Genomic DNA, 19,722 nt, shown 5'->3' on the forward strand with positions numbered 1-19,722 from the left:
GTCTGCCTGTCCAGATACAGTTGTCATGACCAACATAGCTGAGTAAAACATTTGTTTGTTCCATGTAAATGGCATTTTGCTCAATTTGACCAGTGAATAAGTGTCAGTAGTCTTGTTACAACAGGAGTCATTTGGTCCAAGCATATGCTTGAAAAAGGACAGGAATGATTCTCATGTTAAATGGGTGCTATCATTATTTTGAACATTTAATTTTGATAGTTTAATTTGAACAATATTGTTGAACCCATGAAAAATATAGAACCAAACCAAAGATACAACCAATGAGACTCAACTCTGATTCAATGTTATTCAGTCCAGCTAAAGTCAAGTCCTCTAGTGGTGTTAACAATAGTTATTGTTGCAAAGCAACTTTATAGAAATCCTTATCCAGACCACTAATACACAAGCTGACCAGATGTTATGATGCTCCCATAACTTCCTGGCAACCTATTGGGTCACATAACTAGAGGAATGGTCAGGATACTACAGATATGTTAAATACTGCAATAAGATTATGACTGTGTGCTGAAGACTGTAAGTCCTTGTTTCTTCTGTTCAGGTCCAGTGTGGAAGATAATGAAGATGAGGGGTCCAAAAGAGACCGTGGTTGTGGTCCACAGTACCAGAGCACCACTGTGCGTGTCCTCACACACTTTGAGGCAGAGCCAGAAGAGTGGCGGGGCCAGCCGGACTTTCTACTCGGCAGTGATTGGCAGGTGGACGTAACAGAGCTCTTAAGGGAATCAATGAGAGTGGACGACACACGTGTGGCCAGTCTGCTGGATGGTCAGGTGCTGATGGGCCTAAACACAGGGACCGCTAAAGTCCAGGTAAGAGAGGATGTGTGAGTATGAGTGACACAAATTCAGCCACACTGATCACTAAGAGCCTCGTCATCTCATGGCTCTCATATCTGAAAAATGTCCAAAAGTGATTTAGCCAAATTTAGTTTGCACCTGACAACAGAAATATGCAGTTCAGTTTGCATCAGTGCTGCTTTTCTCGTGTCACGTACAAATTTAAGGAATTTTCTTACAGAATCTCCTTTTTTTGTGTTATGCTGCTGTTCATTTTAAAAGAACAAAAGGAAAAAACAGCTCTAGTTTTATTCTGCAGTGTAAGAGGTGACCATAGCTGCTATGTGCAGCTTTTATTTTGATTTACTTGCATAAATGCACTGATGAAAAGCTCTGTATGCAATGCTGACATAGTTCTATTTTGAGATATCGTGTATGCAGATAAAAGAAACCAATACATTTAACACTTGACTCAGCTGCGCCTCCACTGCATCTCAAACCACCTCCTGCAGTGATCTGAGTGATTGGATAGCACATCGTCTCTGATACGTCTTTTGGTTTATGTGCATGATCAGGCCAAGACACATGAAGTGTAAATAGGCTTTAAGTATGCCATGCTCTGCTCAGAATCAACTCTTAATGAAACCACAAAAGAACTTTAGCCTGGCCTCAAATTCTCCTGGAACCTCATATAGTTCGAGAAGCTGCCTGTCAGCTGTACAAAGGTAAATATACCCTGCTGTGCTATAAAACAAAATTCATCTATCTTTCTCCTGGCCGCGGCACCTGCAGGGTCGAGCCCGTGGCAGGCCGGCAGCAGACGGATGAGCTGCACTTTCCCTGTGCTTATTCGCTTTCTTTAGGAGAGACAAATGAAGGGATGTCAGTGACGTCCTGGGAGCAGCACCCAGTCGTTTGTCTGTCTGCGTGTGGATGAGTGGAGAATTACTCGCAGTGGTGATGTGGCATGTGTACGCTGTCACGCTGATGCCAGATGGCTCACCATCACTCTCTGTGCCACTCACACAATCCAAGCCCACTCCTGACTTCTACATTGCCTGTCTGCACACTGGAGCTTAATTTTACCTTAAGACTAAGGGTGGGCGATATGGCAAAAATATCAAGGGAAATATAGTAAGTGAAATATCACAATGCTTGTGAGGGCGTTTACACGATACACAAGTTGGAACAGATGAAAAGCAGGAGCTAAACACACTGAAAAAAGCCTACACTCTTAAATATTCATAAAGGAAGCTTGGCTTGGATGTGTAGTTTTAGAAATAACCCTTTAATCGGTATAGAATATTTATTTTTTAAAGAGGTTCTTTAAACATTAAAAAGGTTTTTCACACTCTCATGTCTCAGGGAGTGAGAGCCATTGAGAGAGAATGATTCTGCTCTCTTCATTTCTGCTCTCTTCAGCTTCTAACTCTGAATGACTGTGGCATCAAACTGACAGTCTCCCAGTAACAGGGCCAAAGCTTGAATAGTTGTGCCACTCAGGAGCCACTAGAAACTAGAAATTTTTAAGAAAACATTTTAAAAATCTATAAGTATAATGACTTTTTTGATTCAGCATTTGTAAAAAAATAAGCTGTTGGAAGCTGCACTATGAGTCCAAAATAGTGGGTGGAACGACTAAATTGAGGAGACAAATGGATCATCAGATTCATCCATTTGGTGAAAGAGTCTGAAGCACAATTTTACAAAAAATTCTTCTGTATGGGGTTTGCAATTACAATTTCCACCAGAGAGGTCTCCAAATTGCCAAAACTTTCATAGTGCAGCTTTAAGAAAAAGGAGGATCATAGGATTGGTCTATAATTTGTATTTTTTTATATATATATATATATACAGTTATTCACTGTTCTAGAAACAGTGAAACAATACAATCAGTATATGATGCACTAAGAAAAATATATTGTTCCATAATTTATTTCAATAACGATAACGTATCGTTATAATGGGCACCTTTATTTAGGACTGAACAGTGAGGACAGTTCTCTTCTGTCGTGTGTAGCCCTCCATCTCTGTGCTCTCGCGTGTGCTCTCGCTTCGTCTGTCTTTCTCTCTTTTTCCCCCTTCCTTCACTCTCTCGCTCTCTCTCATACACGCACACACACGGAATGATAGTTGAAGGCTAATCATATCTGACACTCTACACATCACACACACACTGCAAGCTGAAAAGACTATTGACAATACTGTTAGTCCGCTGTGAAGTTTTATTTGATAACAAAATTGCCGCTCTCTCTTTCTCTCCTTCTGTCTCTCTCATTCACTCTCTCTCTCTCTCTCTCTCTCCCTCTCCCTCTCTCCAGTGTCTCAATTTGAGCCTACTTCCACAAACCGAGAGGGCCTCCAATAGGTGGAAATTAAAATCAGATAAAAAAAAAGCCAGTAATGGCTGCAATAGGAGGCATGGAGAGGCTGAAAATTGAAGTGCTTCTGTGAGAGCCTATATGGATGTGAATCACAGCCTGCTCCCTAAAATCAAAAATCAAAAAGGCTCCGAATAGATCCATCCTTGACCTGACCAAATGATCAAAACGTCTCAAACCAAACGCTCTGTTAAGCTTCAATAATGTCCACCGCATTTTCACTTCATTAAAGATAACTGAGTGACTAATTACACTAAACAATGCCGGGAGAATTGCAATTAGAGTTGGGAATTTTTTGTCTGCACAAAACACGATGAAGTCTGTTTCAGTGCAAGTCCTGGTTTTGCAGGGAAAAAGCAGCAGAAACCCACTTTAGTTTCTTTTTTACTAAATACAGTATAAAACTGGAGCATCAGGACAGCATATAATGAAATACAGAGCATTGCCTAAGGCTTTTTCTGGATGATCCTATGTCTAATTAATAAATTTCACATTTAAGCTCACAAATTAGGCAATGGAGGGCAAAGTTTTTTGGATAATAAGTAGAATTTAACATCTGAGCTTTTTGCTTTTTATTGTCGTAGACATTCATATCATGTAGCGTAAGTAAAATGTACAGTAAATCTCAGATTTGAGAAGCAGTGGGGATGAGGTTTAGAGGCAGAGAGTGGAGCTGTAGGTAGGAGGCAGTGTGAACTGTGCCGGGCTGTGACAGTGAGCTATAGCTTCTGCCGATGAGGAATATTCATTATGACAGAGGAAATGTGGAGAAATATGGAGGCAGCTAGATTTCCCTTAATTGATCTGGATGGGAAGGCTCCTTGTCACTTTGCATTTCACAATCCATTTCCATGCCTGAGCATCAAGTGAAGTTTGGGAGGAGGGAGAAACTGTCATTCACTCACAGCTGCTTTGTTCGCAGGATTTGCTGCAGTTATTTTTATCACCTTATTGACTGCATCAGTGCATCTTATGCTGCGCGGTTGTGTAAGAGAAGCACCTGCGGCTGTGTGTTTTGACTGTCTCTCATGCGCTCTCGGGGCCAGGTGATGTCTCCTCTTTCGGACGCGGTGCTGGCTGAGAGGATGGTGCGGGTGCTGGATGATAAAGTGAGCATCACAGAGCTGGGAGTGCAGCTGGTCTCGGGCCTCTCACTGAACCTCCAGCTCAGTCCAGGCAGCAACAGGGCCATTGCAGCTACCACCACAACCCAGGACACCATGCACAACCCCAAACAGGTACAGCATGAGCCCAATGAATATGTAAAAATGAGGAAGCGGAAAGGAATTTCGTGATCTTAAAATGACGTCCCACTTGAAAAACTACCTTCACTCTATTTCCATATACTTTAGATTTATGCAATTATGTCCTAATGCTGTTATATATAATATCCTATGTTCTAGCATGTCTATTACAGATCTTTAAATTCTATTTATGTCCCGTCTACTAACGTCCATGAAAGAACAGCACAGTCATTGTAAGATTGTCAAGCTATTTATATTCACATTCAACTACAGTTGATAGCCCAAAATTGGTTCTATTACCACAGTATTACAAGAGCCTGATATTTCTTTCTAGGCAGTCTCATCTCTGTATAACATGAAGCTTTTTTCCTGGTATAAATAATGAAGTATACATACAAGTCATAAGCACCATAGCATCCGCCATCAACATAGTTCGACTTCTGAGAACATCCACAACACAGTTCCTGGAGGATCACACCAATGCAAAGTTTATCAGTCTACATACACATTATACTAAGATACCTAGACAGTTAATTAGCAGGGACATTAGTGGTTGATTTCACAGTGTTAAGCCCTATTTGAGTTACATTCCTTTTGCCTGGGCCGGTGCTGTAATTTAAGTGATTACTGATTAGATCTGCAAATTTAGTCCAGTCTGAATCTACAAAGCATGTACTTTGGCAGTATTTATTTCAGAAAGAGTAACTGTCTTAGAGAATTCTGCAGAACCCAGAGCTCCAGCAGTAGTAATGTTAGAACTGACCTTGTGTTAATATAATAGCAAAACCACTTGCGACAGGCAGGTGCTGCGTTGTTTTTGTTGCACACTGATGTTTATGTCCAGGATATGCCCTTTCAAATAGGGCAAATTACAAATCAAGTCAAATCCCTTAAAATGTACATCATAGCACCTCATCTATTAAAACTAATCAAGCTATACCAGAATAGTGGTGTGTTGGGGATGGAGAAATTTTTAAAGGGCCCATATCAGGGAGAACCATTTGATGTTGTTGTTTTTTTAAAAAACAAATATGTTTGAAGTAGTATGTAAACATTGTCAAATATTCAAAACATACTATTTACTACCCAGTCTATACAATCCATATATGCTCACAATGCTGCGAAAACAGCCCATATTGAATTCATTATTTCTATGATGTCACGAGAACCAACTCCATTGTATATCCACCTATTCGCCCTACAGCAGTTTAGCCCTGCCCATTCATATTGAAAGCCTAAATAGTGTTCAGCTCTGAGGGGTATGGTGAGGGAATGCTATGGGATACAGATGTGAAAATGAATAATGGTACATAACTACCATATGGTTTAAGCAGACCTCAAGAGAAAAAAAGAAAAAAAAGAAAATCTTATAAATAAGGCTTTGAGTCATGAGACCAAGCTCAAAACTTTTTTAAGCAAAGAAACAAAATGCTGACAGTTTAATCTGCACCTGTGCAAATGCTTGAATTAGGTATGCATTGCTGGAAGAAGAGTCACAAAACAAGAACACAGTGTCTTTCCTTTGCAATGGGCTTTTGTCTCTTGCTCATAAATACACGTCAGGGGAGTTGTGTTTTTTTGACCATCACCAGGTGCAATCACTATAATCACAATCACTACGGAAAACTGGTACACAGAGGACATGTGTTGATGAGATGCTGAGGTTTGTTATCACTTCAGGCCTGAGGAAGAGCAATTCAGACCGCCTGCTCATTGTGAGTCATTTCGGAACCTCCCTGATTAGTCTGATTCCGTCGTTCCTTTGTATCGGCAGGAGTTTCCTCTCCTCTCCATCTTGATAGACATAAAACGAGCAGATTGGCTAAATCTCCCGCTGATCAGAGTGTCTGTTATGCAGCAACAACATTGTGCATTTTTTTTCTTTGAAAGGGAGGGGAACTTTGAAGTATTTGAAACTTCCTGCGTAGTAAATTTCTCCAGGGAAATGTTGTGAAATCCTAAATGGATGTTTAAGGAATCCTGTTTTTTTTCTATTCTTAGAGAAAATATCCTGTGTTTTCTGTTTGCTCATTAAAAGGGATTGTGTAGCGTTTGGTACAGGGATGCTGGTCTAAAGGCCTTTAAATGTGGTTTATACGTGTGGTTTGTACTTGAAAATTGAAATTGTTTGTGGAAATGTATTTTGCTGGATTCTGCATGGAGATTTACTTGGACCTGGATGTATGACTGAAATGAACAAGGGCTTGAAGGCAGCAGGCTGCATTTGCAGAGTAGCTTTATTGGGGCAGTTAAACACTGCGTTCAGCCCTGGCAAAACATAGCAAAACATTTATTTGAATGGAAATGATGGTGTGTTGAACATTCTGTTGTGATACGCAAGCATTGCAGCAGTGGCAGCAAAGAAGGCCATTCTTGGTGTTCTTCCAGCTTATTCTATTAAAAAAATGACAATACAGTTCTTACAACAAACATGTCTTCTAACATCTTCAGTTGTTGCACACCAAGCTGCAGTGCACACATTTGTAGAGGACTTCACTAGAATCCATAATGGGCACTGCTTTTAATATGGTGGGTTTATATACCTGTTGCTGCTGATTGGGTAACATCTCTGAAACACCCATCAAATGAGACAAAACATACCTCAAAGCCTTGCAAACCGTAGCAAAACTGTGCACAACGTTTTGAGGTTGCATGTGCCCCACAACTCAACTCATCATTGCAAGAAGGGGTCAAAAACAGGTAGGTACACACACGGCAAATCCAATTATCACCAGTTCACAGAGCAAGAATCAAACACAGAAAAATACTAATACGACGGAACACGGCTCAGAACTCATAAACATACAGAGGCACAAGGCGTTGATTATCTGTCATCTGACATCTTATCTATCTGTAGGTGTGTGTAATAAAGGAGGGGTGGAGCCGGGGGGTACCAGGAGCTAGAATGAGCCATTCCAGGCTGGGCAGGTCCAAACAGAAACTCCCAGAGTGAGAAGGCATTGTGATAATAACTAATGAAATTTTCAATCAAACACAGTTTTTCAGACAAAACACGTTATTTTATTTACTCCCATTCTGCTTTTTGCGAAATTTCACAGGTGACGTGAACTCACTCAGTCCTTGTTGCCTATGATGTTGCCATAGCGACAAGGCTTGTTGCAGCTGTAGATCTGCTCACTCCCTGTAGTTGGTCATCAGATTCGTCAGGTATAAGGCTAGCATCTCCCAAAGGAACTCAGATTTACTCAGGTTTAAGGACATCCAAAAGTATGTGAATGCTCATTATAAAGTTTCAGCTTCTGAACGATGAGGTAAAACTCTCCGGAGAGAGATATTTCAGCTTAGTGTCAGAGTTTGCTTTTTTGCAAGCATATTTTTCTCACTTGAGGAAAATGCTTTGTTCATTTTCGGTGTTTGAATCTTTTAAGCAGCATCGTAAAATTCAGAAGCAGTTGCATAATTTCCGACATGCTCAGTTTTGGTCTGAAAAAAATTTGGTCCCACTTTATTTGAAACCTGCTATGAACAATGACATCATAATGCCAAAAACGCATCACACCAAATGGCCTAAGCTGTCGTGAGTTGTCATGATCTTTTTGTTTGGTAATATAAGAGTGTCATGTTACTATTACTGTTAGTTGTCATGACACTTGCCATAATATTTGATGTCATGACAGCTAACTGGAGTACACGGCAAAAATCAGGATGTAAAATAAACTTTAATGGTACCTTTAATGGTAAAATGAACATAATGGCATCTCTCATGACAATTAAATTATCTGTAATGGTAACGTGACTTAATTTTATTGAACAGAATCTCCTGCTGACAACTTATTATAGTTTATGATGTCTGTCATGACATGTTTATGGCATGTTAGCAGATGTAGCAAATTGAAGTGTTACCATAAATAGTTTCTCATGCCTTCATGTTTCTGCAGGAGTCTCTGATCAGCGCTTGGCTACAGTTCAGCGACGGCTCCATGACCCCTCTGGACCTCTATGACCCGGCGCACTTTGTGCTGACAGCCACCTCACTGGATGAGCGAGTTGTTTCGGTTCAGAGGAACTCATGGTGGAAATGGCCGGTGGTGGTTGTGAGGGGCGAGGGCCAGGGCCTGCTGGTGCGGGTGGAGATGTATGCCTCTGAATCCTGCCAGACAAAGACCAAGCGTCGTGCTGTTCTGGCTGCTGGCAACGCCAGCATCCGTGTCAAATTTGCCCGCAGCGAGGAGGAGGAAAACAGAGCTGGTGACCGGAGGCACAGGCCCAATGCGCCATATTATGGAGGCTCCATCTCAGACATGGAGGCTGGGGTTGTGAACAGGGGAGCCACCACCATCAAGACAGCCGCTCCTGGAAGGCCCGGTGGTGACAGGCATGCAGCTAGAGAAGTTCCTGCAGACTTTTCAGACTTTCCCGCCCAGGCTGACCTGCCACATGGCCGGAGCACAGAGGAGGACCTGCTGCATGCACGCCGTGGCCTCACGGACTTAGAGATCGGCATGTATGCTCTGCTTGGGGTCTTCTGCTTGGCGATTCTGGTGTTCCTCATCAACTGTGTCTCCTATGCTCTCAAGTACCGCAACAAGCAGCTTCCCTTGGAGGGCCAAGAGACCATGGCCCACCATGCACATGACTGGGTGTGGCTGGGGCATGAGGGCGAGCTGCTGGAGGGTCACGCCGGCCTGTGTTTGCAGCAGGAGGAGCCAGGAGGCACCATGGATTCTGGTCTGGGCCTGGAGGAGGGCAGCCAGCTCCTCAACGGCCTTTCAGCCCAGAAGAGCATGCACAGGTCAGCCTCAGAGTCAGGCTGTTCAGGCAGGGAGCACAAAAGCGATCCACTGAACTCGCCCACCACTAAGCGGAAACGGGTGAAGTTTACCACCTTCAGCCACAGCAAGCCCAGCAACGGCTGCCCTTCCATCAGCCCTCTGGTCATTGGGCAGAACGACATCAAGTGGGTCTGCCCAGACATCGAGCTTGGGGACTCCAAAGAGCTCCGAAACTACATGGAGAGGCTAAACGAGAATGCTACTAAAAACATTGCGTAGTGGGATTTGCACTTGTTTTGTTTATTTCTGGACAAAGTGTAGCTCACCCATATGCCTTCAGGGTAAGGAGCTGGGGTTCAGACCGGCTCCGCCGCTTTCAGACAGGCTCGCATCTCACCATGAAAAGGCAGGCCATTCATCTGGTCTTGTTTCCATGGCAACTGTCATAAGGGTTCATCATCAGGAATGAAGGAAAACAGGGATGGCCGAGAAACTGCGGAGAATATATCATCATCAACTTAGAGTGTGAGACACGTTTTTGTTACATTGTCTATTGTTAATTCCTTCCATTAACAGAAGTTAGTTCCATTTTATAATGTGTCTTTGTTGTTATTTGTTTTGTTTATTTAACCCTGAGTTGTTATTATTATTCTGTGTTTGATGCATTTTTTTTCTTTTGTAGTGTGAATGTTGGGGGGGGGTGTTAATGTACACACATATCAAACATAGACTTTATGGCAAATTGACACTGTATATAAGGAGGACATTTACTGGTTCTGATGAAGTATGAATACATTTTTGTAAGGTTTTACATATTTTTATACATCTCTGTTCCTACCCATGTTGCTGTATTTCACTGTATGCTCCAAAGACTAACCCATATGTGGATGCATGTATGTTCTAGATATGGACACAAATGTTTATTTTGGGAACTTTTTTCCGCCAACAGTGTGAATATGTACAAACTCCAGAGGACTACCAAGAAACAGTCGCACAGATGACATATCTTCTTAAGAACTGTTGAGCAAACTGTAATGCGGTAGGTAGTTTTATCCTGTACAAAAAGACGTTTACGGTATAATAGATCGGTAGGAGTTATGCACTCGACCTGTAACTGTTGTCTATTGTTGTGTGTTGCTTTTCTTATTCCTCATTTTCATATTGTGTTTTTTTTTTTCCCCTTTCAGAAAATAAAATGTTTCTTTACGATCAGACTGCAACAAAAAAACAAGTGCTACATAATGAGGATGATTACAGGTCTTAAAATGAGCAAGCAATTTCTGAATGAATCAACAAGTTTGTAATTAAGGCTGAAGTTAATTGGGTCTTAAAGAGCGCTTTCAAGCGAAATCCTCAGGTAAAGTGGTTTTTGAGACAAAGAGAAGCGCAAATATAGGTTGAAGAATGACACCTTTCAAGTATTTTAGATAGGCTCTTTTGTGTTCATCAATGTTTCTAGCATCTTTTTAGGCATTACTTAACAGACCAATCATTTCCCCTCAGCAAAGTTAGAGAGATGCTACACTCCACACGCTCTGATATTTACTCTGAACACGAGTTTGCTCTGTTTTATTTTTGTGTTTCTGTGCCCTTCTCATAGAGTTCCCTTAACAGGGCCATCACTTGTCTCTTTGATGAATGCACAGATTAAAGTCATTCTGTCACACAATGCTGCTTCCTGTTTCATTTGCATTCGGCATCAGTTCTATTCTTAGAAATTATTATACTGTACATAGTCTTAGCTGCAGAAATGTTATGCCACGATATTGTCTGTTTATGTAAACAAGCAAATGATTAAAGACCAATATGCAGATAAACAAGTGCACTTATTCCAGCACAGCCCCTGTATGGAAGCCTGTACATGTTGTGCTATACGTCGTCTGCACTGATCAATCTGGTAATTAACACTCCAAGATGTATTATGTAGCTTATATCTTATAAATAAATGTTTTTTTTTTTCCTTGAACCATCTTCCCTGGAATGTGTACTTTAATTAGATGCTAATCTTCACATCCTCTGCAGCCTTCACACTTGATCAGCAGCCCTTCATTCACCATGTTTCATTGTTTTTCTGTCTTATTACGAAGGCTTGAAGTATTGTTAATTAATGATGCACATCAGCACTGTTCATGGTTTGCATAAAAGAAGAGTTCCGCCCATATTTTCAAAATGTCCTGCATAATTAAATGGTTGAGAGGTAAAGAAAGTCATTCAGAGTGGTTTGGTGTGAAAGTGCTTCATTGTAGAAACTTACTGACCCAGATTTCTTTATAGTGATGGTGATGGGAACCAGAGGTCAGAATGTCTATAACACAAATGTCTTTTTAATTACTATCCAAAACGACCAGTGAACCTACTCTCATCTGAGTTGTATATGTAATGTTGGTGATGGTAAAATGGTGATAAATCTGCTTTCTTTGGGGACTATTTTGCTTTACATGAACCTCTCTGCTGTAAATGGATTTAAAAAATACATTTTTGTCCAAAAAAATGTTACAAAACTATCACAAACAGTGTCTCAGATGTCTGAGTATCTCTACATACTTTTTTAGCCCCATTTCATGCTGTTCTTCAGTGGTCAGGACCCCCATGGACCCTCACAGAGCAGGGACTACTTGGGTGGTGGGTCACTCTCAGCACTGCAGTAACACTGATGTGCTGGTGGTGTGTTAGTGTGTGTTATGCTGGTCTGAGTGGATCAGACACAGCAGTGCTGCTGGAGTTTTGAAACACCTCAGTGTCACAGCTGGACTGAGAATAGTCCAGCAACCAAAAATATCCAGCCAGCAGTGTCCTGTGGGCAGCGTCCTATGACCACTGATGAAGGACTAGAGGATGTTTAACTCATGCTGTACAGCAAGAGATGAGCTATTGTCTCTGGCTTTACATCTACAGGGTGGACCAACAACACAGGTGTGTCTAATAGAGTGGACAGTGAGTGGACACAGTGTTTAAAAACTCCAGCAGCACTGCTGTGTCTGATCCACTTGTACTAGCACAACACACACCCACACACCACCACCACGTCAGTGTTACTGCAGTGTTGAGAATGATCCACCACCCAAATAGTACCTGCTCTGTGAGGGTTCATGGGGGTCCTGACCACTGAAGAACAGGGTAAAAGGGGGCTAAGAAAGAATGCAGAGAATCAGATGGACTACAGTCTGTAACTGTAGAACTACAAAGTGCAGCTATACAGTAAGTGGAGCTGATAAAATGGACAATGAGCATAGAAACAAGGAGGTGGTTGTAATGTTATGCCTGATTGGTGTACATAGTATATACATATGTATACTTTTAATTATTTATAAAAATGAATAACCCTTTGTTTCTCTTGGCTTTACACCAAAAGGAACCTTACGCTGTATTGCAAATATTAACCAGACAAAAAGCCAATTTCCAGAAAGGAAACAGACTATTTAGGTAGAGTTTAGATCTTTTTTAAATACATTAAATGCTGTAAAGCAAGCACATATTCAAGTACTTTAGACCAGCTATTTTGCAATGCACATCAGAGTTACTAACATCAGTTTAGTACAGTGGTCTCCAACTCTGGTCCTGGAGAGCTACCTTCCTGCAGAGCCTAGTTTCAACCACAGTTTGCCACACCTGCTCCAGCTAATCAGCCTCATCTCAAGTCCCTGATTGGCAGGATCACATATATTAGAGTAAAGTAAGGGGCGGGGCAGCTTACTGGATACAGGTTGGATCTAAACTCTGCAGTAAGGTAGCTCTCCAGGATGAGGGCTGGAGACCAATGGTTTAGTAATTACTTTACAGACCAGTTATTTCTCCATAGCAAGATTCCACACTCCACAGTCTATGGAGGTCATTGCTGTTGTTGCTCAGCTTAGTCTGCTCAAATTTAGTTGTGTTCCTCTGCTTATTTGAAAATATTGTATTGGATATTGTATTAGCATCGACAAGCTTCTGTGGGAAACTCTGATCTTAAATACTTTTTCCAAACATCCTGTCCCTGAACACCGCAGGCAAGTTGTGTGCAGCGAGGGACTCTTCCAGTGTGAAAATAAATGAATAAATCCATTCGTGGACCCCCACAGATATTTTTTGAATACAGTCCAACTGCATATGATTAGGCAAATATGCACAGTTGTCTTCCTTTTCTAATCCAGTCTGCTACCTAATGAGTAGGCCTGAGAACTTTCTGTGAGCTTGTGGCCAAAGATTGTAGCTCTCACTTTTACATTTGAACGTTCTTTTGGTTTCCTGATATAATTGGCATTCTCTGTAACACAGCTAGGCTGGCTTCACAGCCTCGTTAGCTAGCACCTTCAGACAGATGGCACATTTTGGTCTACTGTCTGTCTTCTCAATTAAACCTAGCCCAGTGTACGTGTCATTGTACTTGTGTAATTTCACTGATTTGGCTCTAGAGTCCTCGTCCTCCTCACTACATGAATCAGCCTGACTCTTTGGCTCTTTCAAATGTTTGTTAGAATAAGCAGGTGATTTAGCATTAAGCATTAATAAGTGATGAGTATGGTGTCAATGTGGCATACAGTGCTGAACAAAAGTCAGAGACCACCCTTTCATTCATTTAACTTCCAGTTATCTAAAATTCTCTGTTTTGAGATTTTTAGACACTATTTACTTGTTTTAGGTTATTTATTGAGTAAATTCGTCTCATTGTACTGGCAGATAATTTTACTGGTTTCTAGCACATTTCTTAAAACAAGCAGAATACTCGGCCAGTATCTGTAAATAATGGTATTTATCAGACTCGATCCAGTGGCTGGATCACATGCCAGGTACCAAGAGTTTTTTACTGAACTGGGGAAATCTGCTTTTAGTTACAGCACCAGCGAGCTGGAACTTAATACAGGACACACTAAAGCTCAGCTCGCTGGTGTCACTTGGTCATTTTAAACTTCTACTCTCTAACCACCTCCACTCTGCCTGCACCTGTTTTACCTGATTTTTTACCATTTTTATCTTATTTTCATTATTTTCTTATCTGTTTGTTATTTTATCCATTATTATTCATATTCTTATTCTTATTTTAATTCTTAGTGTTTTATTAATGTTTTTATTATTGTTGTTTTATTATTTAATTCATAATTTGTCATTTTAATACATTTGTTTATTAGTATTTTAAAATGATTTTTATCTTATCTTCCTCATTTTGTTTTAACTTGATGTTATTAACCTTTACATCTTATGTATGTTTTAATTTCTGTTTTATTATTTATTTATTTTATTATATTTTTATGTATTTTTTATTATTATTAACATTTCACTTTTTATACTTAGCCGATTTGAGTGTTCATTTATTAAATTTACTTTTATCATCTGATATGTTCTTACGCATCATCACTCCCTTACGCTGTACTAACTCAGCAACATTGTAAATGAGGAGGCACCCTCAATGTTCTCCGAGACTAAATAAAGGCTGATTGATTGGTTGACTGATACTGAGATAAGTTAAAACAAGTGGAAATATCTAGAAATAAGTTAACTAATCTTAAATTAAGCTTACAACAATCTCAACAGGACAAACATTAGATTTATTGAAAACATTGAAGATCATGTTACTTGACAAGATACCATTTTTTTGCAGCGCACCTCCAAAGTTTAGTCTTAGAAGTTGGTTACATTTTCATCCTTTCACCATCCAAGCAATCCCATTTACAAATTTACCGGTCTGTACAATCTTACTCTACATCTGATGTCCAGTTTCAGTGTTCTAGTTAACATTTTTCTGTTTGCTTTTCTCAGTGACAGCTTTGTGAGAGCCTTAAGTACTGATGGTGACAGTTTTGGTGGTGTGCCAGGAAGGACGGTTGAGATAAAGTGGCAAACATGTCTTCTTCTTCTTTCGGCTGCTCCCTTTAGGAGTCGCCACAGCGGATCATCTGCCTCCATCTTGCCTCCTCTACTTTCACACCAACCATCTCCATGTCCACCTTCACTACATCCATAAACCTTCTCTGAGGTCTACCTCTTCTCCTTCTACCCGGCAACTCCATCTCCAACATTCTTTGACCAATATATCCACTATTCCTCCTCAACACATGTCGAAACCATCTCAATCTGGCCTCTCTGGCTTTATCTCCAAACTAAAAAAAAATAAAAAGTGGCTTGCTGGTTATTTAGACTGTAAATTAAATAAAGTCAAATATTCATACCGGCTAACACAAACAGTGCAAGCGATAATACGGTACGTTTTGATGTACAAAATGGTGCAAGTAATCACCAGTATTACAACAATTACATGGCATATATACGTCATGGATCCGTAATGCAGGAGGAATAGCTCGAGTGAAGAGACGGTCTGTGTCTCAGTCTGGAACATTAAAGCCTCATTAATAGCGGTCAGTCCCTCTGTTTGGGGTGTTCTCCTTTGAGAGAGACCAGGCTAATTAGCTATAACTGCAGTGAGTCTTTACTCCATGTTAATGTGACATTTCTATGCAACCTTTCAAACTAAATTATTGTTTCCATTTTACCACCCAGCTGTCCGTGATGTTCTAATTAACACAATCACCAACACCTGCGCCATCCATCAATCCAAATGTTTTGGCTGCCATGTCAAGGCAGCATAAAGCAGCCTAAGATGAAAATGGAATTAGAACTGGCTTATTATTTGACTGAGCATGATCTCTTTTTTTTTTTTTACTTTGAAGTGACCATGACAGGAATTTTTTGGAGCTAATACCACAGCTATCCTAAGATCATATTATCTTCAAAGTTCAAAATATACTTGTTTGAGCTAGTTTAATCAAATATGAATGGGGCGCATGAGTTGATATTGCTATAAGTAATGCATTAATGCACATTGAAATAATCTCGCCGACTTGCCACTCTTTCTGCTGATAAACAAGTTTGGCTCAGTGTGTCAGACTGAATAGATCAGGGCATTGTCTCCAGAGAGAGGCTTTATCTAAACACTATTAACAATGCAAAGAGAGAAGCAGGCTTTTTTGCACACTGTCTGTATCAAAAGGGGAGACGGAGACAATATAAGTTCATTAACGGAAATGATACATGGCTCTTTCAGATGCGCACGGTTAATTTGGTTCCCAGCAGGGCCGGCCTTTTTGAGATCCAAATTGAGAGGCTGCTAACTTAACCCTCGGAGGAATTCCTCTGAAAGTGGGTCTGTTTTTCTTCTTTTATCTGTGCTGGTATTTCTGTATTTGGGTCTCTGTTTGGGCTGTCAGAGGGGAATAACATGAGCCCATGAGCCCTCTCTGTCTTTGATTCTAATGATGACATTTGCGCTTGTCTGTCAGGGTTGTTTTTATTATTATCTTTTGTGTATAAGTGTGTTCAAAGTACCTGAGAGGTCACTTTTTACCTCCATAGGATGTTGGTTCTGTCTTAGAAAACTTGCTGCTTTAATCAGAAATAGAATGAATGTCAGTGGAGCTGTCGGCACAATACTGAGGTGTGGTCATGCAAAGTAGCTATAGAAAGAGGCTCTCTTGAGGCTTGTTTCATGTTGAGCTGGGATATGGGGTAGTTAGGTTGGTTAAGTGTCTACCATGAAGGAGAGTTGTATGGTTAAAAGTGACCTGCCAGCTTTCTAGATGTGTCAGCGAGCCCTGAGAGGTGGTTCTCCCTTGCTGCCTGTTAAATAGAAGTGTTTGCCTTTAAAACACTCTTCTATTTTATTTCTTGTGTCTTTTAATTTGCTGATGCTAAACTGGTGTCAGAAGTGGGATATGAGTTGTAGGTCAAACCTGCAGGAAGTTGGATGTCATGAAATGTTACATTTTCTTAAACATGTTATGTCAAGTGGTTTCATGCAACTGTGTTAAATAACTTCTAAGATACTTAGTCAAGTTATATGTACTCACTGAGTCAAAGTCAATGGAAGGTCAGACAGGCCAGGGAGAAGAGCAACTTGAAGAGCGTGAGTAAAACAAGTAAAACGATATGCAAGTAGAGGATGCCAGGAACCAATGGGGAACAAATAGTTGACCAAATTGACGAAACAAACACAAAAACATAATTCTGACAACTCACTTGACTCAGTTTCACTGACTTATATGCATTTGTTAAGTAATATTAACAAGAGAAAATGGATTAAAACCAGCAACAGTGCTATTTTATTTTTTGGAGCGATGAGAGCTGGTGTCCACTGTTCTCTGCTCTTCTCTTTTATCTGACATTGTATTATACTGTCAGAAAAACGTAAGTAATTGTATGAGGTGCTATTCGTAGGGGTGTGACGAGATCACGTGTCACGAGATCTCGCGAGATGTATCTCAGCGATATTTCTCGTCGCGTTAAAAATCTGTCTCGCGGGATTTGTGATCCAGCAAGTAGCCAGAATGACGTCGGAAAATACAGGTATTACTATTGAAGATGCCCCCGCCACTTTCAAATCGTTTGTTTGGCAGCATTTTGGGTACCCGGCGGAAATGATAAATGGCAAGAGAGTGACTGATAAGACACGGACCACACGCAAACATTGTATGAAAACAATGCCGTACACCGCGGCTAATACGAGCACGATGCAGAGACATTTACACACTCAGACCAGCACAGCACTCAAATCAGCAACTCCACCTGTGAAGAAAACAAGCCAGACAACGCTGACAAACACATTCGGACCTCAACTTCCACAGTCAAGCGTCAGAGCCACAGCAATAACTAGAGACATTGGTGTTTTCATCGCAGCAGATATGAGGCCATTTTCTGTGGTAGAAAATTCAAGGATTTCGGCGACTCCTTCACACACTGGAACCTAAGTATCCCGTCACGCTTGCATTTTACCTGTACAGTGATCCCAAACCTCTATGAAGAGTCCAAGCGCAAGATAGTGCAGATCCTGAAAGACGCAGCAAGCATCGCCATAACAACAGACGGTTGGACATCGCGAGGTACACAAAGCTATATCACAGTTACAGCCCACACAATCAACAGTGACTGGAAAATGGAGAGTGTTGTACTACAGACTCGCCCACTTTTCGAGTCCCACACTGGGGAAAACATAGCTGAGTTTTTACAGACAGCTGTTACTGACTGGGAAAGATCGCAAAGATCCCAACTGCTGCCAGGGAATGTGGACATGCTAAAGAACTTGCTGTGTAGTTGCAGCAAATTGTCAGTGACATACTTGGTCAGGCTCTGTTTGCACTATTTGCACTATTTGCACTCTGTATTGACAGAGAAGAACTTTTTGTTTCGCACATAATATTGTTTGCACTTGAAAAAAGGAGAAATATTTATTTTATTTATTTTAACTTTTATAAAATTTTATTTTAATTTCAATTTGTAGAGGAAGAGGTTTATTAAAAGTTCATGCTTACATCATGCATGTTAAGAGTTATAATAAAACATTTCAAAATGCATGTGCAACTCAAGTCAAATTAAAGTCTGTTGTCCAGTTATATAATTTGTCATTTTAGTTTTAAAGTCTCGTTCTCGTGAACCCAATATCGTGTCTCGTCTCGTGAGCTGAGTGTATCGTCACATGCCTAGCTATTCGTAAATATTATTTAGGAAGATTTGTACAGTCATTACTGGAGATGAATACTTGTATTCTTACTCAATTATATTTCCAAGAGAAAAAAATAGTCTTACATTTTCATTTCAATCTTCAAAGTACTTGTTAAAAATTTCAGTCAGTTTTTTTTCCTTGACAGAGTTTCCCTGTACATTATTACCATTTTTAAATTCATATAGCTATAATTAAACTGTCCACAACTGTGCTAAATTTGTGTTTGTACATGAACCAATACCACCCATTTTCCACTGCATCACAAACAGATTCCTGGAAAGGGTTAGACAGCTGAACAGGTGTGCTTGCTATTCTGGTTAACAAAACATGTTACGTTATAAAATCTGGAAAAGGGCAGAGATTGATTTGAAGAGTTTACTCATCTTCACTAAAATGCCATACAATACAATATTCATGTTTATCTAAGTTGAATAAAACCGTTACCTCTTATGTAGCCATAAAATGCATTTCTTCAGTTTAACTGTGTATATTTTCAATATAGCTGAGGAAAATATGTATATTTTACAAAACATGAAGCGTACTGGGTTTTCATCTTTGTAGGTGAGCATGCAAGTCATCATTTATAAAAGCAATTGTATTGTGTTTAAATGTTATTTTTTAATGTGGCAGTCGTACATGATTTTTTTTAATCAAGAAAGCTGCAAACGTGCTCTTTGTTTTATCTGCACGGCCGTGTTTATGAAGAGGTGTGAATTGTTTTCACAGTAGAGGGTTGTTGCCCCTTTTTACCCATCATTGCTCAGTAGCAGCTTAATGTAGGGTCAGAACATTTCACACACAGAGAGACAACAGTGTCCTGGTTAATCTGATAACTGGCAAAATGGAATAATACATTTCATTGTATATTAATAAAAAATGTGAGTCAATTTCCATTCTGCCAGCAAACTTGCCTCTACACTTGTAGAAATAAAGGTACAAAACTGTCACTGTGGCACTACCCCTCTTGTAACTGGGTTGGTACCCTCAAGAATATATCTCAGTACTTTAGTCAGGGAACAAAATTGTACCATAATCCATTGAAATTATATTTTTAAGTTCTAAAATGCAAATATGTACTTTTCACCTGGGGAAAAAACT

General features: G+C 40.3%; 1 protein-coding gene across 1 annotated transcript in view; it reads left to right on the forward strand.

Annotated features, from left to right (window-relative positions):
- The window catches only part of si:dkey-112m2.1 (transmembrane protein 132C), a 173,145-nt gene extending 162,072 nt beyond the window's left edge, over nucleotides 1–11,073 (forward strand). The window contains exons 7-9 of the mRNA XM_017714233.2: nucleotides 560–830; nucleotides 4,225–4,416; nucleotides 8,322–11,073. Coding sequence (XP_017569722.1) covers nucleotides 560–830; nucleotides 4,225–4,416; nucleotides 8,322–9,434 — 1,576 coding nt within the window. The 3' untranslated portion in view covers nucleotides 9,435–11,073. The remainder of the gene's footprint in view (nucleotides 1–559; nucleotides 831–4,224; nucleotides 4,417–8,321) is intronic.
- Nucleotides 11,074–19,722: the final 8,649 nt, after the last annotated feature.

This window comes from Pygocentrus nattereri, chromosome 16, assembly GCF_015220715.1.
Source record: "Pygocentrus nattereri isolate fPygNat1 chromosome 16, fPygNat1.pri, whole genome shotgun sequence".
Taxonomy (NCBI): Eukaryota; Metazoa; Chordata; class Actinopteri; order Characiformes; family Serrasalmidae; genus Pygocentrus; species Pygocentrus nattereri.